The sequence below is a fragment of the Hyperoodon ampullatus genome, assembly GCF_949752795.1.
Source record: "Hyperoodon ampullatus genome assembly, chromosome: 10".
NCBI classification, from domain to species: domain Eukaryota; kingdom Metazoa; phylum Chordata; class Mammalia; order Artiodactyla; family Ziphiidae; genus Hyperoodon; species Hyperoodon ampullatus.
This window is the reverse complement of record NC_136923.1, coordinates 1,580,028-1,599,088: the sequence shown is the minus strand read 5'-3', so window position 1 is coordinate 1,599,088 and position 19,061 is coordinate 1,580,028. Positions and strand designations below refer to the sequence as shown.

The following is a 19,061-nucleotide window of genomic DNA, read 5'->3' as shown; positions in this document are numbered from 1 at the left end:
AGGTCCCCTGGTTCCACGGAGACCACAGAGGCAGCAACTGCCAACCGAATTCCCCAGCAAGACCGGAACGCACAAACAAATCCACTCTCCTAGCCTGATCCTCACCTGCAGGAAACCAGAGGCAAAAGATGGAAGGGCCTTCAAGGCAAGTCCAGGAGAGCCTGGGTTACAATATGAAAACGGAATTGAGACCAGTGTTTATTTAGGTTTACTCCATTTTATTAAAAACTAAAATGACAGAAAAAAGAACTCAGTGTACAAATCAGAGAATGAGGAAGGGGCCAGGTAGGAGAACAGATCACACAGCACTGGTGAGGGGTGGCCTGGCTCCGACGACCCTCACCATCTGACCCCGAACCCTCTCCTCCCACTGGTGGAGGCCAAGGCTGCAGGGCCGTCAGAGGACGCAAGGCTGTGCCGACAGGTTAGGGTCCCACCTGTGCAGGACCACATGCTGCCTCTACTCACGGGAGCCTAGAGAAGGCTACAGGCCGCAATTCAGGAAAACACTGCAAATACTGAGAACTCGCTCTTCAACCACAGGCAGCAAAAGCAGCAGGACACGGAACTCACGCCAAGAGGCCAACAGTTCTGGTAACACCCTTACGTGCTCAGTCCCCTAGAACAGCCCCCAGGGGCCCCAAACACAATCGACTTCAATCCCCAGAAGGAGGTCACGCGAACCTCCTGCAAGTGGTGGGCAGCTGTCAGAGGGCTGAAAACACAGCTCTGGGAACTCAAGTGCCCCGAGATGAGAGCAGAGGAAGCGAGTCAAGTAAATAAACACCCCGGACGTGGGGTGGAGCCACACGGCACCGCTGCGAGCCCGGCCCCACAACTCGGAGCCCTGCGCAGTTTGGTTTTGGGTCCCTGCAGCGGAGTGAAGTCAGGACGAGGTCTGACCTTCCACCAGGACCACAGAGCTGCCACGGGTGCTCAGAACTGCTGAAGGATCATCTTGCGTTTCAGGTCGTGGGTGAACTTGTTCATCCTGAAGAGCTCACTGTCATAAAAGGCAGACAGGTTGTGGATGTTGATCTGACGAGCCTGAAAAGAGGGGACGTCCAGTGAGCCGTGCGGACGCGTGGGCAGGTCCCGAGCCCGAGGCCCCAGCACGCGTTCAGGGCCGGACCAGGGGAGGCAGGCAGGCGGGGCCTCTGTCCCCATCACACAGAAGAGCGAACCGCTGTGAGGCCGAGGGAGGGTCTGCGGCTGGACACGGGGCTTGAAATTTCAGCCTGGACAACGGCCGTGAACTCGGACAAGCTGCGTGGTTGCCCCGGCCCGGCGCGTCAGCAGGACGCATGACAGTAACGGGACAATAGTGGGACACGTGCATTGTGACGGCCCTGGCAAACCCCGCCCCTGGCCATGCCCATACCTTGTCCACCAAGTCCTTCTCGGGCACCTCGATCGTGTCCTGCTGGGCCCCGAAGCGGTTGCGCTGATACGTCACCTGCTCGGCCACCAGCTGCTTCAGGATGAAGAGCAGCAGCTCGTTGTTGTCCCGGCGGAACGACAGGTAGCGGGCAAAGGTCTACGGCGAGAGCGGAGGTGAGCTTCCTGCCGGGCGCCCCCAAGCCAGCTGCTCCTGGCAGCAGAGGCAGGTTGGACTCCCGCGGCCCAGGCCCCGCCCCCACCTTCCGCATGCTGCGCATGACGCTGAACTTCTGCGTGTCCACGAAGCTCTCGAGCATCACGCGGATGGCCATGTTGACGTCATCCTCCATCACGTAGTCCCGCAGGTGGATGCGCGCGTGGGCCTCCGCCATGCGGATCATGGATTCGATGTGCCGCACCGTGATGGGGATGCTGCCCGTGGCCTGGAGGGAGGGCCGCGTCAGGCCTCCCCGCGGGACAGCCAGCACGTGGCGGAGGGGCAGCGCTGGTGCCGCCGGGAGGCCCAGCTGACCCCCCTGCAGGGCGGCGCCCACCGGAGCCAGGCGCGCCCAAGCTTCCCCTGGCTCCCAAAGCGCAAAGGCACGGCTGCCACCGCCAGCCCAGCGCGCGTGCTCCTGGCAGCTCCGGGGCACCTGGAGTCTGCACGCCTGTGGGCGGCTGTATTTGTTACTGTCGGGTACCAGGGACCGCGGGACGCAGCGCAGCATCGGGGAGGAAACAAAGCTGTGCTGCTGCGAAGCCCAAGCTAATGCTCTGAAAAGACCTGATGAAGTGAAAAGGTGTTAGGAGGGAGGGAAAGGGAAGGAGGAGTGGCTGGCGTGATTAGGTAGGTGAGAGGGAGCAACCTGCAAGAATTCTGCAGTCCACCTGCTTGCAAGCCGCCTTTAAATTCTCTCCCCACTAGCTCAGGCGCGTGCTCATTTGGGTGAGATTTTTGCAGAGTCATTGGAACTAAACCAATGGCCCAAGAACAAAGGCCTCAGCTGTACCCTGAGACAGACAAATGCACGTACGTTTAAGTTCCGCCTAAACAAGACGGTTAAGGCGAGTGAGTACGTCTTTAAGGGCTTCCTGCTGCCCCAGTGCTCCCGGACCCACCGAGCGCACAGGTGAGGCTCTGCCGCGCGCCGCCCCCGCCCCACCCTACCTGCCCCACCCGGCCCTCACCATGGATTCCTTCCTCAGGTCGCTGTACATCTTGGCCACCTTGTCCTGGTCCATCTGGTTGAGCTTCGGGTGGACCTTCTCCTTGGCGTAGATGATGTACTTCTTCAGGACCTCCTGCGGCAGGGGCTCCACGCCGTATGTGTTGGGCATGGGGGGCTCCGGGGCGCCCCCCAGGCCCCCATCCTCCTTGTTGCTGGGGTGATGTCTGATGTGGCTGCCGACCACGAAACGGGCCAGCATCTCATCCTGAGACAAGACGGGGAGGACAAGAGCGGGCTGAGCCTGGCGGCCAGCTTGCAGCAGGTCAGCTCGCTGAAGACGCTCTGTAACGACACGTGTCCCCCACCTGCTACGGGGCGGGAGCTCCCGGGGCGCACCCCGCCAGTGAGGGCAGAGGAGACAGACAGAGTTCACACTACAGGAAGAAGAGAAGCACGTGGTGGGATGGAGACCAGAGGACAGTCCAGCTGAGGCCACCAGAGCCCCAGTCACAACATCTGGGAGAAGAGAACAGAGTGCGAGTGAAGTCACAGAAGGTGAGGGGGTGTGGATGAGAGGGACGGGCAGGGGGAGAGACCTCTCGGGGACGGTGGACTCCCTGCCAGCGAGATGGGATGGCAGGCCGAGAGCAGGACTGTAAGGGGAGGCAGGTCCGCCTGTGCCCCCAAAGACGGCTGGCCTCTGACAGGGGAAGCCGGGGGCCCAGCACCAAGGCTGCAGTGCATCGGGCCAGAGGAGGGAAGCTGGGACGAGGTTCATAGCAGCGAGAAGTGAGGAGACCCGGGAGCTGGCGGCGGAGTGTGGGCGACGCTGGGTGGCTGGCCGGGGAGGGGCTGGCGAAGGAGAGAAATCAAGGAGCTCTGGACTGAGAACACGTGGAAAACACACGGCCCACATGGCAGCCCTTCCCTGAGCCTGGCGAGCCACAACCCTGGGCCGACGCCAGGTCCCCAAGCTCACTGCGCATACCCAGGGCGTGGGCTGCATACCTGGACCGGGTCCACCGTGTCCCTCACCACACACAGGACGTCGAAGCGGGAAATGATGGGCTCCGTGAGGTCCACGTTTTCCGAAAAGGTGAGCGAGGGGTCATAGCGGCCACCTGCATCACCAAGGCAGCTCCCCATCAGGGCTCCCGCTCCCCGGGGCCCCTCTTCTCCTTGACTGTACGAGGTTCTTCCCAACCCGTGTGGCCTCAGCGACGGGAGGGGGTCAGTGGTGGAGGGATGCAGGGTCTGCTCCAGGCACCCGGACAGGCCCGCACGGGGCTCTCCCCACGCCGCCCCCGTCAGCCCGAGGCCGCCCAGCCGCCTCCCGTAAGGAAAACCCAGGGACGAGATGGCAGGGGCGCCTGGGCTAAGCACTTGCTGGCTCACACCAACGACCAGCCCCGCCCTACTTCAGCACTAGGGGCTCCTCCCGTCTCGTGAGAGCACGACTCGACTCGACGAAAGCCCGGGGGTCTCCCGTCCTTCCACCCCACCCCCAGCAAGAGACGCAGGCGGGAGGAGCACTTGCTGCCGCTCAGCTCCTCCCGCAGGCTCCGCGGCGGGGGTCGCAGGGCCGGGGCCCCTGGGGCTGCTCTCCCTCTGGCCGTCACGCCCACGTACCTATGGGGTTGGCGGCAGCGATGACGGTGCAGCGGGCCTGCAGGGAGGTGACGATGCCGGCCTTGGAGATGGAGATGCTCTGCTGCTCCATGGCCTCGTGGATGCTGGTCCGGTCCTGGTCGTTCATCTGCACGGCGGGCAAACACGGGATCTCAGGCGAGGCCCCCGCGCCCCCCACCGGGGGCTCAGCCCACACGTCACCTCTGCGGCCCGGGGACCCACCTTGTCAAATTCATCGATAAGACACACTCCTCGGTCCGCCAGGACCAGGGCCCCAGCCTCCAAGGTCCACTCCCTGCTGACGGGGTGCCGCTGGACGTATGCCGTGAGGCCCACAGCCGAGGCCCCCTGGCCGGTGGTGAAGATGGCTCTGCTGGACACTTTCTCGATGTACTTGAGGAACTGAGACTTGGCCGTGCCGGGATCTCCACACAGGAGCACGTTGATGTCACCTCGCACCTTGTGCTTGCCGCCTGGGGGCGGGAACAGGGCAGAGGGGGCTCAGGATAGAGTTGGATCATCTCCCATTTCCCAGCCTGCTTACTGCAAACAACAAAGCAATATTCTTTCTAGAAAGGTATGTAATGCCCAGGACCAGCCATCCCACTCTGAGCACAGAACCCAGAAACATGGTGCACAGGAGGTGCTTATGAATATGCTGTTTGTAATGTAAACACTGGAGGCCCTGCACGCGCTCTCCAGCCAGGAGGACGGCTGAACACAGCACCACGTGGACCAGGACACGGTAACTGCAGAGGATAGGCTCGTTCTCTGTGCGCCCACAGGAAACGATGCCAAAGCCATGCTGACAGGGGGCAGCTGGGTGTGTCACGGACAGTCCCTCGTGCACAGACAGGGAGCACTACACTTGCAAGTAGAAACGTGCCGAAGTCACGGAGTGCCGTGTTTTCCACGTCAGCACGTGTGTGTAATCTGTCTGAACAGCCACACAAAGTTCTGCTTATGTCCCCCCGACACCAACCAGATGACCTGCAGGGAGGGACCACGATGAGACAGGGAGGTCAACGGGGGCTTCGGCCCCTCTGAGACCTCTAACGACTCAAAAAAAGGATGTAATACAAACACACATTCGGGTATTATTTCTACAGTGAAATCTAGGCACAGTGGCATGGCCGTGGGCTGCGCTCTCCCTGGGATAAGCCACCCATGGACATATCCTTCTCCCCGGACACTGGGAACTGCTCCCACCAAGTCCCCTACAGAGAAGGTGGCCCCTCTGCCCCGCTCACCGGGGTTTTTGGGCTCCCCTCCAAACAGAGCCAGTGCCAGGCCTCGCTTGATGTCTTCGTGCCCGTAGATGGAAGGAGCAATGCTGGCAAAGATCTGGGGGGAAGGGAGGGGCGATGGGAACGGTCACCACGTGCTCCGGCCTGGAGCGCCCACGCACAGCTGCAACTCCCCCGACCCCGCGTCGAGACCCACCCCCCATCCCACACCCAACTCCGGGCCTTGTACTTGGTTGGCTCTTCCCGAGTCACCGAACCTGAAAGCTGACCAGGACCCCGGCCTGACCCCCTTCACTTGGTCCTGTTGCAGGACCGCCCCAAGGTCGCACGCAAAACAGGAGCAGGAGACGAGACCCAGGCCCGCATGGGCTCCGACAGCACGCACGCAGAAGACCCCACCCAGGCTCGGCGGCCTGCCTGAGCCTGTGTCCTCGAATGGAAGGGAGATGACACTGCCCAGTTCATGGGGGCTGTGAGCACTACAGGAGGCGTCTACACAAGCCCGGCTCCCACAGGACTGCAGGTACCGAGCTTAGAACACGGGGCGGACGGGAGGTGAGTCCACCAGGAGGTGAGACGTTCACCTGGAAAGCCGTTGAGACATTTCGCCATTTCTCTGGGTGTGTGTGTGTGTGTGTGTGTGTGTGTGTGCGTGCGCGTAAGAGAGAGGAAGAGGGCTTCCCTGGTGGCGCAGTGGTTAAGAATCCGCTTGCCAACGCAGGGGACACGGGTTCAAGCCCTGGTCCGGGAAGATCCCACATGCTGCGGAACAACTAAGCCTGTGTGCCACAACTACTGAAGCCTGTGTGCCACAATTACTGAGCCTGTGCTCTAGAGCCCGTGAGCCACAACTACTGAAGCCCATGAGCCACAACTACTGAAGCCCGTGCGCCGCAACTACCGAGCCTGCGCTCTAGAGCCCGCAAGCTACAACTACTGAGCCCGTGTGCTGCAACTACTGAAGCCCGCACAGCCTAGAACCCATTCTCCACAAGAGAAGCCACCGCACCCGTGCACCACAGCGAAGAGTAGCCCCCACTCACCACAACTAGAGAAACCCAGCATGCAGCAACGAAGACCCGATGCAGCCAAAAATTTAAAAGATAATTTAAAAAAAAGATGAGACAGTCAATGAATCAGTGTGTAGACCTAACTTAGACACTGACTACAAAAAACTTTTCAAAAAAAAAAAAGACCACCAGGGAACTGCAGACCCAACTGAACATCAACCCTAAAGGAACTGCTAGCTATTTCTTCAAGTGTGACAGTGGTAGTGGGGTCAGTTTAGTAAAAAGAGAATCTTGAGAGACACACTGATGTAGGTGCAGGTGCAAGGGCATGTCTGAATTTGTGTCAGAATAACAGGGGAGGGGGCTGCACAGAGGAGCCCAGACCAGCCATGACCTCGGGGATGGGAGAAGTTGGCAAAGGACACGCAGGGTTGCCACTCCACGCCACGCTCGCGTCTCACAACTTCTGTGGTGACTTTTAAAACGTGGGCCAGGGTGCCCTGGAACTCACGATAACCCGACACTCAGAGGCGCCTCCCACACGTGGGAACCGCATGGGGGCGGAGGGCGGCCCCTGGAAGCAGGGCTGGAGGCCGGACGGCCTGGCGGGACCCTGGCTCTGCCCCTTGGTAGCCACGTGACGCGGGCGTCTCACGTAAGCCAGGCCCCCCGCCCCGCGTCTCAGGCTACTCATCAATGACACAACCCTCTGCAAATTGCTCAGTGACCAGAGAATACTCAGCGCTCCGTACACGTTAACGATCCCCTTCCTGAGCCCCCACCTCTGTTGGGAGAGACGATCGCTCTGGACCTGACGCCAGGACTGCCCAGCCTGGGCTTCTCCACCCAGACCGTTTCTCAGTGGTTTGGGTACCAGGCACCTCGCAGGATGAGGTAATGTCTCCCTCTGGGACCAAGGGCAGCAGCCCGCTTCCTGCCTGCTGTGCTCGCAGGCTCCCTGTGCCGTCCCTGCCGGCCTGAAGGGCACGGGAGCGGCCACACCACTGCCACACTGCTCGGTGCACCCGTGCTGACCCGGCTACGTTAAGTGATAGGGCAACCTAGCGCCTGGTAAGAGAGGTGAACCCAAACCCAGACCTGCCAGGGGGTGACACCCACTTCCCAAGGATTATTCTATTTACCGCCACAACCTCCACATCACACAGGAAGAAACAGACCACCTGCTGCTGAGGGCGCCCAGGACCCGAGCCCAGGCTCCTAACACTCCTAAGTCTTAGGTGCACTGCCCGTCACCCTCAGCGAGCCCCGCACCCACCTGCACGGCCACAGTGAGCACAGGAATCATCGAACGCAGGCCCCAGAGCTGTGCTCATCGTCCCGCTGGCCCTCCCCAGCGCCCCAGCTGTAACAGCCTATAACCGTGACAGCTGGCCGCGGAGAGCCCACGCCTGCATGCTTATTCTGCGAGTGGGTACGACGCCCGGCTCTGCTCACAGCCAGGGCAGCGCGTCTGATCACACCGAGCGCGATGCCAACCTCAACCCTAAGTCTGGCCTCAGGCTGCGTGCGTCTCCTGTCAGTTCTTCAACATCTCAGTGTCAGGCACAACACACCTCTCTCGAATGCTTCACCCCATCAGCACCCACGAAATCCAACGCCCACGCGGCAAGCTGGGTGGAAGCCGGAGTGATGCAGGCGGGAGAGGCCACAGTAGTGGGTAGCCGGCAGCCCGGAGGGAACCCATCTGAGGGCAGCAGCCACCTAGCACATCACTTGCTCCTAAAGACACAGACCACCCGACCTGGAATATCAAAACCTGGGCGCCCAGGTGTTTATGTGAAATCTCCCTATTCCTAAGGAATAACAACTCATTCAAACATTTGGGAAAACAGAAACAAAACAGAACCACACACCAGTTGGAAAAAACCCGCCGGCAGGCTGGATGGGGCCCACCAACCACCAGCCTGCGACCCTCCGGCTCCAGCCGTTCCCATGAGCCTGATCATTTGTGGATCTTCCCTGTCACCCGTCAACTTGTCTCCGACGTTGCAGAGGGAAGTCACGGCAGGCAGAGGGCAGGCGGGCGCTAGGGAAGTGTTCTCGAAGCACACGGACCCCCCGCACCCACACACGCCAGGTGTGTGTGTAGACACGCTGACACGTGCCTGGGACTCAGAGTCCCCCGCCCTCAGAAACCGGCCCAAATGCTCCGTCGAGATTCTGAAAACATGCCCGTCACACTAGCACTGGTTTCCCTCGGCGGGGGCGGGGGCAGAGGCGGGTTACCGGGGCCGTAGTAAAGGACAAGCCCCACGAGAGCAACAACCGGGTCTCACTTCCCACCGAGAAGTCTGAACAACGCGGCCCTGGAGGGTCCCTCAGGACCCAGCACGTTGGCGGAACTGCAGTGCCTGTCCTTCTGCGGCTGGGGACACCCGCCTTCCCCGTGGGCCCCCAATCTCGGCAGACTCGGCAGATGCGGGTGCAAGGACCTGAGCTGTGGGGCAGCAGAGCAGCCAGGGGGAGAGCTGGGTGGTCCTGCACCAACAAGAGGACAGGAAGTGGGGAGGGGAGGGGAGAGGGATGCCGAGGGGGCGGGGGGAGGACCACGAGCCTGAGGGGCCACCTGGCGACCCAGGAGCCGAGGGCCGTGCGGCAGAACTTTTATCAACAGGAACTTAACGTCCTACGGCTGAGCCTGGAACAACCCGGGTTTGATCTGTGCGGGTCCACTTACACGTGGACTTTCAACAGAGTCGGGGTGGGCGCCCCTCACCCCTGCACCGCCCAGGGGTCGCCTGTATTTGTAATCCTGCAGCGAAAACCCCCGTCTCCCCAACCTCAGCAAAAAGCCTACAGTTAAAGGGAAAAGCAACCCCCCGTGCTGGGGTAGCGCTATTCCTGGAGAAACGACTGGGGGCAGGGGTCTGATGCCACGGGACGCCCCACCAGACAAGCTTTTCCTACTGCCCCCCCGGTTTTCCTTCCAGCCCGAGCCCGGCACAACCTGAGGAACCCTGATCTCACCCGTGTCCTCGCGGGCAGGACACAGGCTCAGGGAGGCTGCCGGACGTTCTTCCCCTGGAGCACAGCCCCCGCCAAGGCAAGCGGACTGAGCGGACGCAGGGAATCAAACGAAGGGACCAGCTTCCGAGACCCGGGCACCAAGACGGAGGCTGCAGGGTGGGCCAGACGGCGAGCCCCGGGTGCCCCGACTCTGCAGCAGCCCCGCCCGCCCGCCTTCCACCTGCCTTCTCCCCAATCTGCTGGTCCCTGGAGAGGCTGGTGATCATCTTCACGTCCTCGTCAGTCAGCTCGCCCACGGCCACCTTGTTGTCCTTCTTGGTCACGTGGTTGGCTAGGATGACAGTGGCAAAGACGGGAAAGCCGTTGGCAGTGTTGAGAGCCCCATCGTAGTTGTTGTGGTAGATGCCGGTCAGCTCCTGGGGGGCACCGAGTGGTCAGGGGGGCCACCCCGGGGCCAGAAGCCCGGACCGGGCCCGCCTCCTCACTGGCTTCACCCGACCCCTCCTCCGGGTCCCCGGGTCCCTGACAGGAGAGCAGTAACTCAGGAGAACCGCAGCACGCTGCTCCCGAGCCCAGCACCCAGCTGGCCGTCCACCGCAAGGAGAAGCTCAGTGCCAGAGACGGGAGAGCTGACCTTAACCCACTCCCCGCCCGTCCCCCGCCACAGCGCTCACACCAGCTTCCTCGGCCCCCCGACTACTCACTATCTCGTCTCCCGGCTTGCAGCTGTCCACCAGGTCCGCAAGGAGGATGGCATCCTTGGAGCGGGGCAGCCGGCCGGCCGCCACTTTGCCAGGACTCTCCTGAATTCGGATGCGCTGGTAGTTCTGGTAGATGGTCTGCGTGGGACAAACAGATGGTTAAAGGGACCCGTCCCTAGCCAGCGAAGCCTGGGCTGCTGTCCAAGCACCGATTCTTTGTCACCTGAACTGGGCCGGTGCCCTGGGGCAAGGAGAGCAGCGTTATTACTCCCACTGCTGACCAGGACACGCAGAACCAAAGATGGCAGGGGCGCGAGCCACTGTGATCAGCGCCACGGTGCACGGTCCCCGCTCCTGCCCGCCCCCCCAACCCCGGATGCCTCCCTCCTGCCAGAAGCCAGACCCCTGTGACAGGCCCCACAGCTGAGCCCAGTGCACATGGACACTGGAGCCAGGCTCCTCTGTGGCCTAAGCTGTGCGGCCCTGGCGAGGCCTCCTCCTCTCCATGCCTGCCCCGCAGAATAGGGGTACGAACGCTGCAGCCACAGCCACACAGGGAGGAGGAAGTCACGTCACACGTGAAAAGCACTCAAACCAACGCCCACGAAACAAGGTACACCAAGTGTGGGCTTACTGTCAAGGTCACAAGGCAGCACTGTGCACGCAATCTAACATCCATCATCTCACCTACTGTCTAGAAAAGAGCCACAGGAAAAGGTGGTTTTAAGCACACACTCTGCATCAAAATGCTTGCGTTCTAATCCTCTGGGCCACTTCCTGGCTGGGTGACCTCAGCCTGTTACTTCAGTGGCCAAATAGGGCCAATAACAGCACCTGCCTCACAAGGTGTGATGAAGACCAAATAACGCACCCTCCCCACTTGGCACCTGGCAAGTGCTCCAGAAACTCCAGCGTAATTATTATTCCACTACCAGCTACTGTCCCAGGTGTCCTGCAAGCAGAGCCTGCAACTCTGCTCTCGTGCACGAAGCTTCTCAAGAAACGTCTGTGAAGGGGGAACCTGTAAAGGGGAGGGGACCAGCTAGATGGAGGGGGCGGGGGGACTCTGGGTAAAGGCACGGGCTCAGCTGGAGCCCAGCCCTGCAGCTGTCGCTCCCCAAGGCAAGGCGCACTTGAACTTTGAAACAGGTCAGCCTTTGCCTGCGGGCTGCCAGGCTTTTCCTGGCAAGGCGGCTCCAGTTGGGGCGCTTCTCAGAATCCTAGAGCAGTGAGGGGTTAGCCCGTCACTCGTGGCAGCAACCAGCAGAGGGGGGAGCTGGGTTCTTCCGCAGGGATCGTGATGACCCCGCCACACTTTACACTGGGAGTGCTTCATGTTCAAAGGCGGGTGTCATGTGCCCGAGGTCTTAAGGCCCAGAGCCTTCCAGCAGGGCCTCCTGAACGTGGCACAGCAGTGTCTCAGACAGTTCCAAATCAGGGGTCCCCAGAGGCAGGTACCAGGGAGTCTGGGCTGGAAAGCAGGTGCCCTGCTGAGGGGCAGCCAGGGGAGACGTGGGCCCAGTTTCACCAGATCTTCCCGCTCAAGAAAAAAAAGCCATAAGCGTTGATGCTTTAAATGAAACGGTCTGGTCTGTACATACTGGCTTGAATCCTTGAGAACACCACGTGGGCTGACCACACGGGACTGCCTGCCCCAGTGCATGGCCGACACGCACTCACACGTTGGCTCCCGCGGCCGCGGTGCCAGCCTCGCGCTCACCTCCTCCATGTTGACCTCGAAGGGGCCGGCTGACTGGCACTCAGGGCACGAGCCCGGCTTCACCTCCTGGTTCTGGGACTGGCAGAAAGGCCCCAGCACGAAGCCACACTTGTTGCAGTTGTACTTGACCATGCTGAGCTGCGGCAGGACGCCCGTGCAGCTGGTCACCACCCCACTGGTGCGGATCAGCTGGTTCAGGTGCAGCTGCCTGCGGAGACGAGGCACCGTCAGAGCCCAGGGGGCAGGGGCCGCACCCTCACCCACCAGTGAGGCCAGGACCCACGGGGTGGGCTTTCTCTGGCTGCGGCCACCCGCCACCCACCACGGGTGCCCAAGCCCCCACCAGCTCACCTGAGCGAGCGCAGCTCCTCCACCAGGGGCAGGTGGGAGATGCGCACGTGGACACGGCTGGCGATGCGGTCGTACTTGGGGTACATGGCCAGCACCACCTCCAGGGCAGCCTCGCTGAAGATCTGCAGCAGCTCCGCCGGCGCCTCGGGCAGGAAGTAGGCCAGGACGTGCTCCCTGGCGGCCAGGTCCTCGTAGTTCACCACCAGGCTCTCGCGGTTCTCTGAGGGGGGCGGGGTGGGAAGAGAGGCTGAGTGCGGAGCAGGCTGGGGCGGGCCCGTCTCACTGCGCGAAGGGGAGGCCAGCCCGCCGAGCCCTTGACTCGGAGCTGGAGGCCCAGCCTCGCTTCCAAGTCCGCTCAGCGTTAGCGACGGGACCCAGAGAGGTGACGGATCCTAGGTCTCAAGCTCTGAACCTATGAAATGGGACCTAAGTCCCTGGGGGGGATACAGTGGAGTAACACATGGGGTGCCTGCCATAAACTCAGAGTGCCTACAAGGCCAGGAGGAAACCCGCGAAGAAACGTGTCGGATATGAGACAAAAGGGAGGGGAGGGGACGGTGGGGGACCAGGAACCACACGCCTCCTCACGTGCTGCTTTGTTCAGAAACGTGCTGCTACACTCTGATCAAAGCAGTAATTCAGATTTTTACATAAAGTCTGCCCAGCTGTAAGTCCATCGACAACGACTTCTGGGGCTTCCCTGGTGGCGCAGTGGTTAAGAATCCACCTGCCAATGCAGGGGACACGGGTTCAACCCCTGGTCCGGGAAGATCCCACATGCCGCGGAGCAGCTAAGCCCGTGCGCCACAACTACTGAGCCTGCACGCCACAACTACTGAAGCCCGTGCACCTAGAGCCCGTGCTCTGCAACGAGAAGCCACCACAATGAGAAGCCCTCACACTGCAAGGAAGAGTAACCCCTGCTCACCGCAACTAGAGAAAGCCTGCGCACAGCAACAAAAAAACAGCACAGCCAAAATAATAATAATAATTAATTAATTTAAAACAAAAAAAACGACTTCTGTGGTCCAGATGTAGTCCCTGGACAGTGGGCTGGACCCTCGATACTTTGTCTGAAAGGCGGGCACCCCGGGCTCAGGCCCCGGCCGCGCCCAGCTCCAGGACAGACGCCCCACGTGCCCCGCACATCCGTCTGTCAACCCTGCTGCCACAAGGCCAGGGCGGGCGACCTCCCGCGGGCACGGGGCAGGCGCACCTTTGCACATGTCGCTGATGCGCTCCTTGAAGACGTTGTGGCCGTGGCCGTCCACGTGGGTGCGCAGGAAGTTCTTGAAGCGGTGGTGGATCTCCAGCCGCGGGCCGGCCATGCTCACCCACTCGCGCACCGAGTGGCCCTTCAGGTCCTCCAGGTTCTCGATGCTCTCGATCATCTCCTCGTCCTCCTCGCCGTCCTCCGTGGCCCGCTCCACCTGCCGCCGCTTCCGGCTGGGGCGATCCTCCTCCTCCTCGTCGCTGTCTGGGGGCCGGGGGTGCGTTCAGGACCGCCTCCCCGCACCGCCTCCCCGCACCGCCTCCCCCGGGCTCCCCGAGGACGCACCGTACAGGAGCCCGCGGCGCATGCGGCCCAGGCCCCGGCCGGCCTCCCGCTCGCGCTGCCGCATGACCCGCTCGGCTGCCTCCCTCTGGCTGGCGGTCAGCTCGTCCACATCCTCGTCGTCCGGGGCCAGCCCCTCGGGCTCGTAGACATCTATCTCCGGGATGGGGCGGTAGTCCCTGCAAGGCCCCCAAATGGCCCCTGTTAGCACCCAGACCCCAAAACAAAACCCCACCAGGAACTGGGCTCCCGAGGGCTCCGGCGCCCCGGCCAGGGCACCTGGAGAGGCTCCGAAAGGCTCCCCCATGGATCCCACACGGAAAAGGACACAGTCTTCAAAAGGACGGACCTTCTGACACCTGCTGCAACACGGGTAAACTCTGAGGACACTGTGCTCAGTGAGACAAGCCAGTCACAAGACAGAAATCCTGCATGATTGGGTTTGGGGAAGAAAGTCCCTGAGAGGGTGGTGATGGTCGTACGACAACGTGAGAGATCTGATGCCATTGAACTTACACTCAGAGATGGCCGAGACGGGAATCTTGTGTCATGTGCGTTTTCCCACAGGTAAAAAAGGGGAGCTCTGAGTACCAGCAGGAAAGAGGAATCGGAGGACCCACAAAACCTTCAGCTGGAAGGGCCTTCAGAGCGCCAACGCAGCTCCCCACGGGCAGGAACCCTCCTGCACTCGTTTCTGGCAGCCCCGCCTCGAACCCCAGACCCCAGGAGGCCTACACACATCAGTCCAACCAGCCTCTCTCGAACACATCTGCGGCTCAGTCCTGCCAGCCACAGCGAGACCTTCCACGTGACCGCCTGTCAGACATCTGCAGGACTGATGCCTCAACAAGGACCCCCACCAGGGCAAACACAGCTCCCCTCCCCGCGATTTGGGGAAGCACACATCACCCTCCATCAGAAAGATGAGGAAACCGAGGACAGGGGGCGGGGGATGAAGGGATTTCTGCCAAAGGTCACTCAACAGAGCTGGGTGTCAAGGTGGCTAGCTGCTTCCAATACCACACTGGCCCCACAAAGGTCCTCTTAAATTCTCCCTTTCTCAGGGGACGTGGTGATTTGGGGAACTACTTCTTTTTTTTTTTTTTTTTTTTGGCCATAGACTCTGTCAAAGAACACTCTCGGATAATCCCACACTACTGATGCCAGAAACAGAACCCAGAGCCAGGTATGTTTCTGGACTGATCGCTTCCAAATTCTTAAGTGTCCTCAAGGAAAAGGTATCTGTCTGACAAGTCATGGGCTTCCCTGGTGGTGCAGTGCTTAAGAATCTGCCTCCCAATGCAGGGGACATGGGTTCGAGCCCTGGTCTGGGACGATCCCACATGCCATGGAGCAACTAAGCCCGTGCACCACAACTACTGAGCCTGCACTCTAGAGCCTGCGAGCCACAACTACTGAGCCCACGTGTCACAACTACTGAGCCCACCAACCTAGAGCCCGTGCTCCGCAACAAGAGAAGCCATCACAATGAGAAGCCCTCGCACTGCAATGAAGAGTAGCCCCTGCTCGCCACAACTACAGAAAGCCTGTACGCAGCAACGAAGACCCAACACAGCCAAAAATAAATTAATTAAAATAAATTAAAAAGAAAAGAATTTCAAGTCATGTGAGATGCCCTCAGTGAAATTCTAATTGGTCATTTAAAAGAATTTGATAAATTAGACTTCAGCAAAATTTTAATACTGTACACCTCAAAACCTACCATTTAAAAAAAATTAAAAAGACAAGCCATAGACTGAGAAGAAATTATTTGCAAATCACGTGTCTGATAAAAGCCTTATATCCAAAATAAGTTTTTAAAAACTCTTACAACTCAATGATAAAAAGTCAAGGAAACAAATTATTGATAAAAAATGGGCAAAGGATCTGAAGACAAATTTTCCAAAGATACTCAAATGGCCAACAAGAACACGAAGAGCTGCTCAACATCACTAGTCATCAGAGAAATGCAAATCAAAACCACAGTGAGATACCGCCTCACGCGCATTAGGGTGCCTGTTGTCAAAACCCAGAAAATAACAGGTGTTGGTGAGAATGTGGAGAACTCGAACAACATACGCCACTTATGGGAATGTAAAATGGTGCAGCTGCTTTGGAGAAGTTTGGCAGTTCCACAAAAAATTAACAGAGTTATCACATGACCCAAACAATTCCATTCATGGGAACCGGAATTCCATTCCAAGAGAACTTAAAAATACATTCACATAAAAAACTCCTAACAGCACTATTTATAATTGCTAAAAAATGCAAAGCACCCAAATGTCTACCAACTGATGAGTGGGTAAACAAAACGCAGTCTGTCCATACAATGGAATACTACTCAGCCATGAAAAGGAATGGTGTGCTGCAACGTGGATGGACCCTGAAAAACACAGTAAGCCAAACAAGCCTGCACACAAGGACATGTGTATTACAGACTCCACTTGCATGAAACAGCCAGCACTAACAAATCCAAAGAAACAGAAAGGAGATTATTGGTTACCTAGGGGTGGGGAAGGGAATGGGGATTAACTATAAACAGGCACAAGGGATCTTACTGGGATGATGGAAAAAACTGGACTGTGGTGATGGGTGCACAACCCAGGAAATTTACTAAAACCCATTAAATTGTATTCCTTCCTATAAGAGATAAATCTTATATTATAAAAACTATAGCTCAGTAAGGTGGTTTTTTAAACAAGCCATAAAACAAAAATCTAACGAGGCCCATCTAGTCCTCAGATACCTCTATCCAGGCGTCCTTGCAAGGGAAGCGCAGAAGAAGCAGAGGGGGTGGATGGAGGGTGGCCGGCCGGGGAGGGGTGTCCTGCCTGCACAACCTCACAGGGCACAGCAGGGAAGCTGCTCAGGGCTGATCTGTCCAGACTCCTCATCCACCCAGACTCTGGCCTGTGCTGCACACCCAGGCTCATCACCTGGAGTGATGGAGCTTAAAGCGAAGATCCAAATGGTCCAGAGGGCCCTGGATGCTCCCAAAGGGCTCTCCCTGTGGACTATGGGGCGGCCTGAACAGTACTCTCATACACACCAAGTCTGAAGCTCCCACGTCAGAGTAAAGAGAGCCCCAAAGCAGAATCTCCACGAGGCTCGCGGGCATTCAAATAATTCTAGTGCTAATGTATAGGCCAAATCCTGATTGTTAACACAGGGTGAGACACCAGTGGAATCTAACGTTGCTCACTCACAGAGCTTTACTCCACCATCTTAGCAATAAGCCTCCATAACCTTTACTACGTTTGTACATTTATCAATAAGTGTGAACACAGGGTCTGCTACAGATTAGGCACAGTAACTGTGAGCTGAATTAAATCTAAATCTTGGTTAATCACCCCCCCCACACAGTTTCTCTGAAGTTGCAGAGAAACTCTTAGCTACCTGCTTCCTGTCCTTCCCAGTTGGGGTCCCTGACGTGGCCCCGGATTAGAGATGCCCTGCGTCCCCTGGGGTGCACACCTCATAGAGCTGGGGCTTACCAAGGCCTTCGGGTCTACTCTAAGATAGACACAGCAAGTTACACGGACATATGCTGTGGCTCCATGAACCTGTCTCCCCCCAGACCCTGGACCAAGATGTGCTCAAAGGCAAGCAGGCTCCGATGTATCTGCTTCCCCGGGACACACAACGCCCCCCCAGCAGAGCGTGTTGAGAGCAGGGCCTTGAACGCCGTACCTCTCCATGCCATCTCCGAAAAGCTCCTCGCCATCCTCCTCCTCCTCCTCCAGGGGCCCCTCTGTGCCGAGCAGTCCCTCCGACTCATCCTCAAAGGGAGGAAGGTCGCGGCCGGGGCTGGAGGTCAGGGCATCCGTGCGCCGGGAGCTCCGCCCAGGGCTGGAGGTGAGAGGATCGTTGCCTCTCCGCCTCGGGGCCGGGCTGGACGCCACCGTGAAGGACTCGGATGATTCCTGCAAGAGGAGATGGATTGGAGGGGGTGAGGGCCGACTCAGCTTCCTATACGGTGGCGCCCCCACCCATAGGGTCTCCCTCTCCACGGCTGACCCTGTCCTCCCACGCTGCAAACCCCTCCCAGCCTGCACACTTTGCACCTGCTGTTCCCTCTGCCTGGAACTCTACCTGAGCCCAAGGCTTCTCCACGCCCGGGGCGGCTCATTCCTCACACACACCGTTGACTCACACGACCTCGTTTTCTCCAGGACAACCCAGAGGCTACCTGGTTAGCTAGTTTGCCTGTTTACCGCCTACTCCTCCGCCCAGCACGCGTTCCCGCCCTTCTGGGCCCCCGGTGCACCAGGAGCTGCCAGGGGAGACGGGACACGAGAGCGGCCACAACCTAAGGGGTCGGAGACCCAGGTTGGTGGAGGGGCAGCCAGCTGACGAGGCTGCGGACGAAAGCAGCACGATAAGGAGGGCCCGAGCGCGCGGACCGGGCCGGGGCCCCGGGCTGCCGGGGTGGGGCCCGCCGGCCTCGCAGACCCGCCCGACTGGAGCAGGGGAATCGGCTCCGCGCCCGGCCCCCCACCGTCCGCGCCCCGCACGGCAGACGCACAGACTCCGCCGCGCTTACCGCCATCGCTGCCCCGTGCTCCTCTCCGCTCCGCCAGCAACAGCCAGTTTTCGCGCGAAAAGCGGACCACGTGACCGCCCGTGCCCGGGAAGCGTCTGAGGGAGCACGACGTCATGACGTTGGCGTCCATTTTCGTCACGCCGGCGCTCGGAGGCGGGCCCCTGTGCGGCCCCGCCCACGCCGCCCGAGACCCCGCCCAGCCTGCGCTCTGTGCTGCGGGGCCAGCCGAGGTGTAGAAGCTGGTGCTGCGGCCGGCTGTGGGCGGTGAGGACCAGCCCCACCTGCCAGCTGCGTGACCGCGGTCACTCTGTGGCCGGCTTACAGACAAGGCAACGGAGGCTCAGAGCCTTGTTTTCTGATGTCTTCTTACTGTGTGATGTCAACTCATCCAACAGCTCAGGCTGCCTCCTTCAAGCGCCAAAAGGCAGGGGATGGTAGGAGGTCAGCTGTGACGTTCTAGTGGGGGTTATACCCCCCCGAGGGAGCCGAGATGCAGGGGGTGTTCCAGGTAGCAAGAGCCTCGTGCGCAGACATGTGGAGAGCAGGGCACGGTGGGCATCTGCAAGCACTTTCCTACTTCCAGTTAAACTGCTTGTGATGTTCAGGAAGGGGCAAAAATTGAGGCTGGAGAGCCCGGGTCACGAAAGATCACCAAGTCCTTCTACTGAGCTGGCCTGAGGTCAGTGGAGAGCTACGTGGGTTTTAGGAGAATCCCTCGGGCTGCCAGGGGTGGACGTAGATTGAGGCAGGTTGGAAGCAGTTACAGTT

At 59.6% G+C, this 19,061-nt stretch overlaps 1 protein-coding gene across 1 annotated transcript; it reads right to left on the bottom strand.

The window, feature by feature from the left end:
• Window positions 1-203: 203 nt before the first annotated feature.
• On the bottom strand, window positions 204-18,408 carry MCM2 (minichromosome maintenance complex component 2; the record flags this gene model as incomplete). Its single annotated transcript, XM_079714066.1, has 17 exons — window positions 204-1,047; window positions 1,382-1,537; window positions 1,641-1,823; window positions 2,569-2,814; window positions 3,558-3,670; window positions 4,179-4,305; window positions 4,401-4,651; window positions 5,429-5,522; window positions 9,648-9,839; window positions 10,128-10,262; window positions 11,845-12,052; window positions 12,196-12,415; window positions 13,412-13,672; window positions 13,754-13,929; window positions 17,441-17,673; window positions 17,972-18,023; window positions 18,128-18,408. The coding sequence occupies 17 exons, from the start codon at window positions 18,406-18,408 to the stop codon at window positions 937-939; spliced, it is 3,039 nt and encodes a 1,012-aa protein (XP_079570192.1). The 3' UTR covers window positions 204-936.
• Window positions 18,409-19,061: the final 653 nt, after the last annotated feature.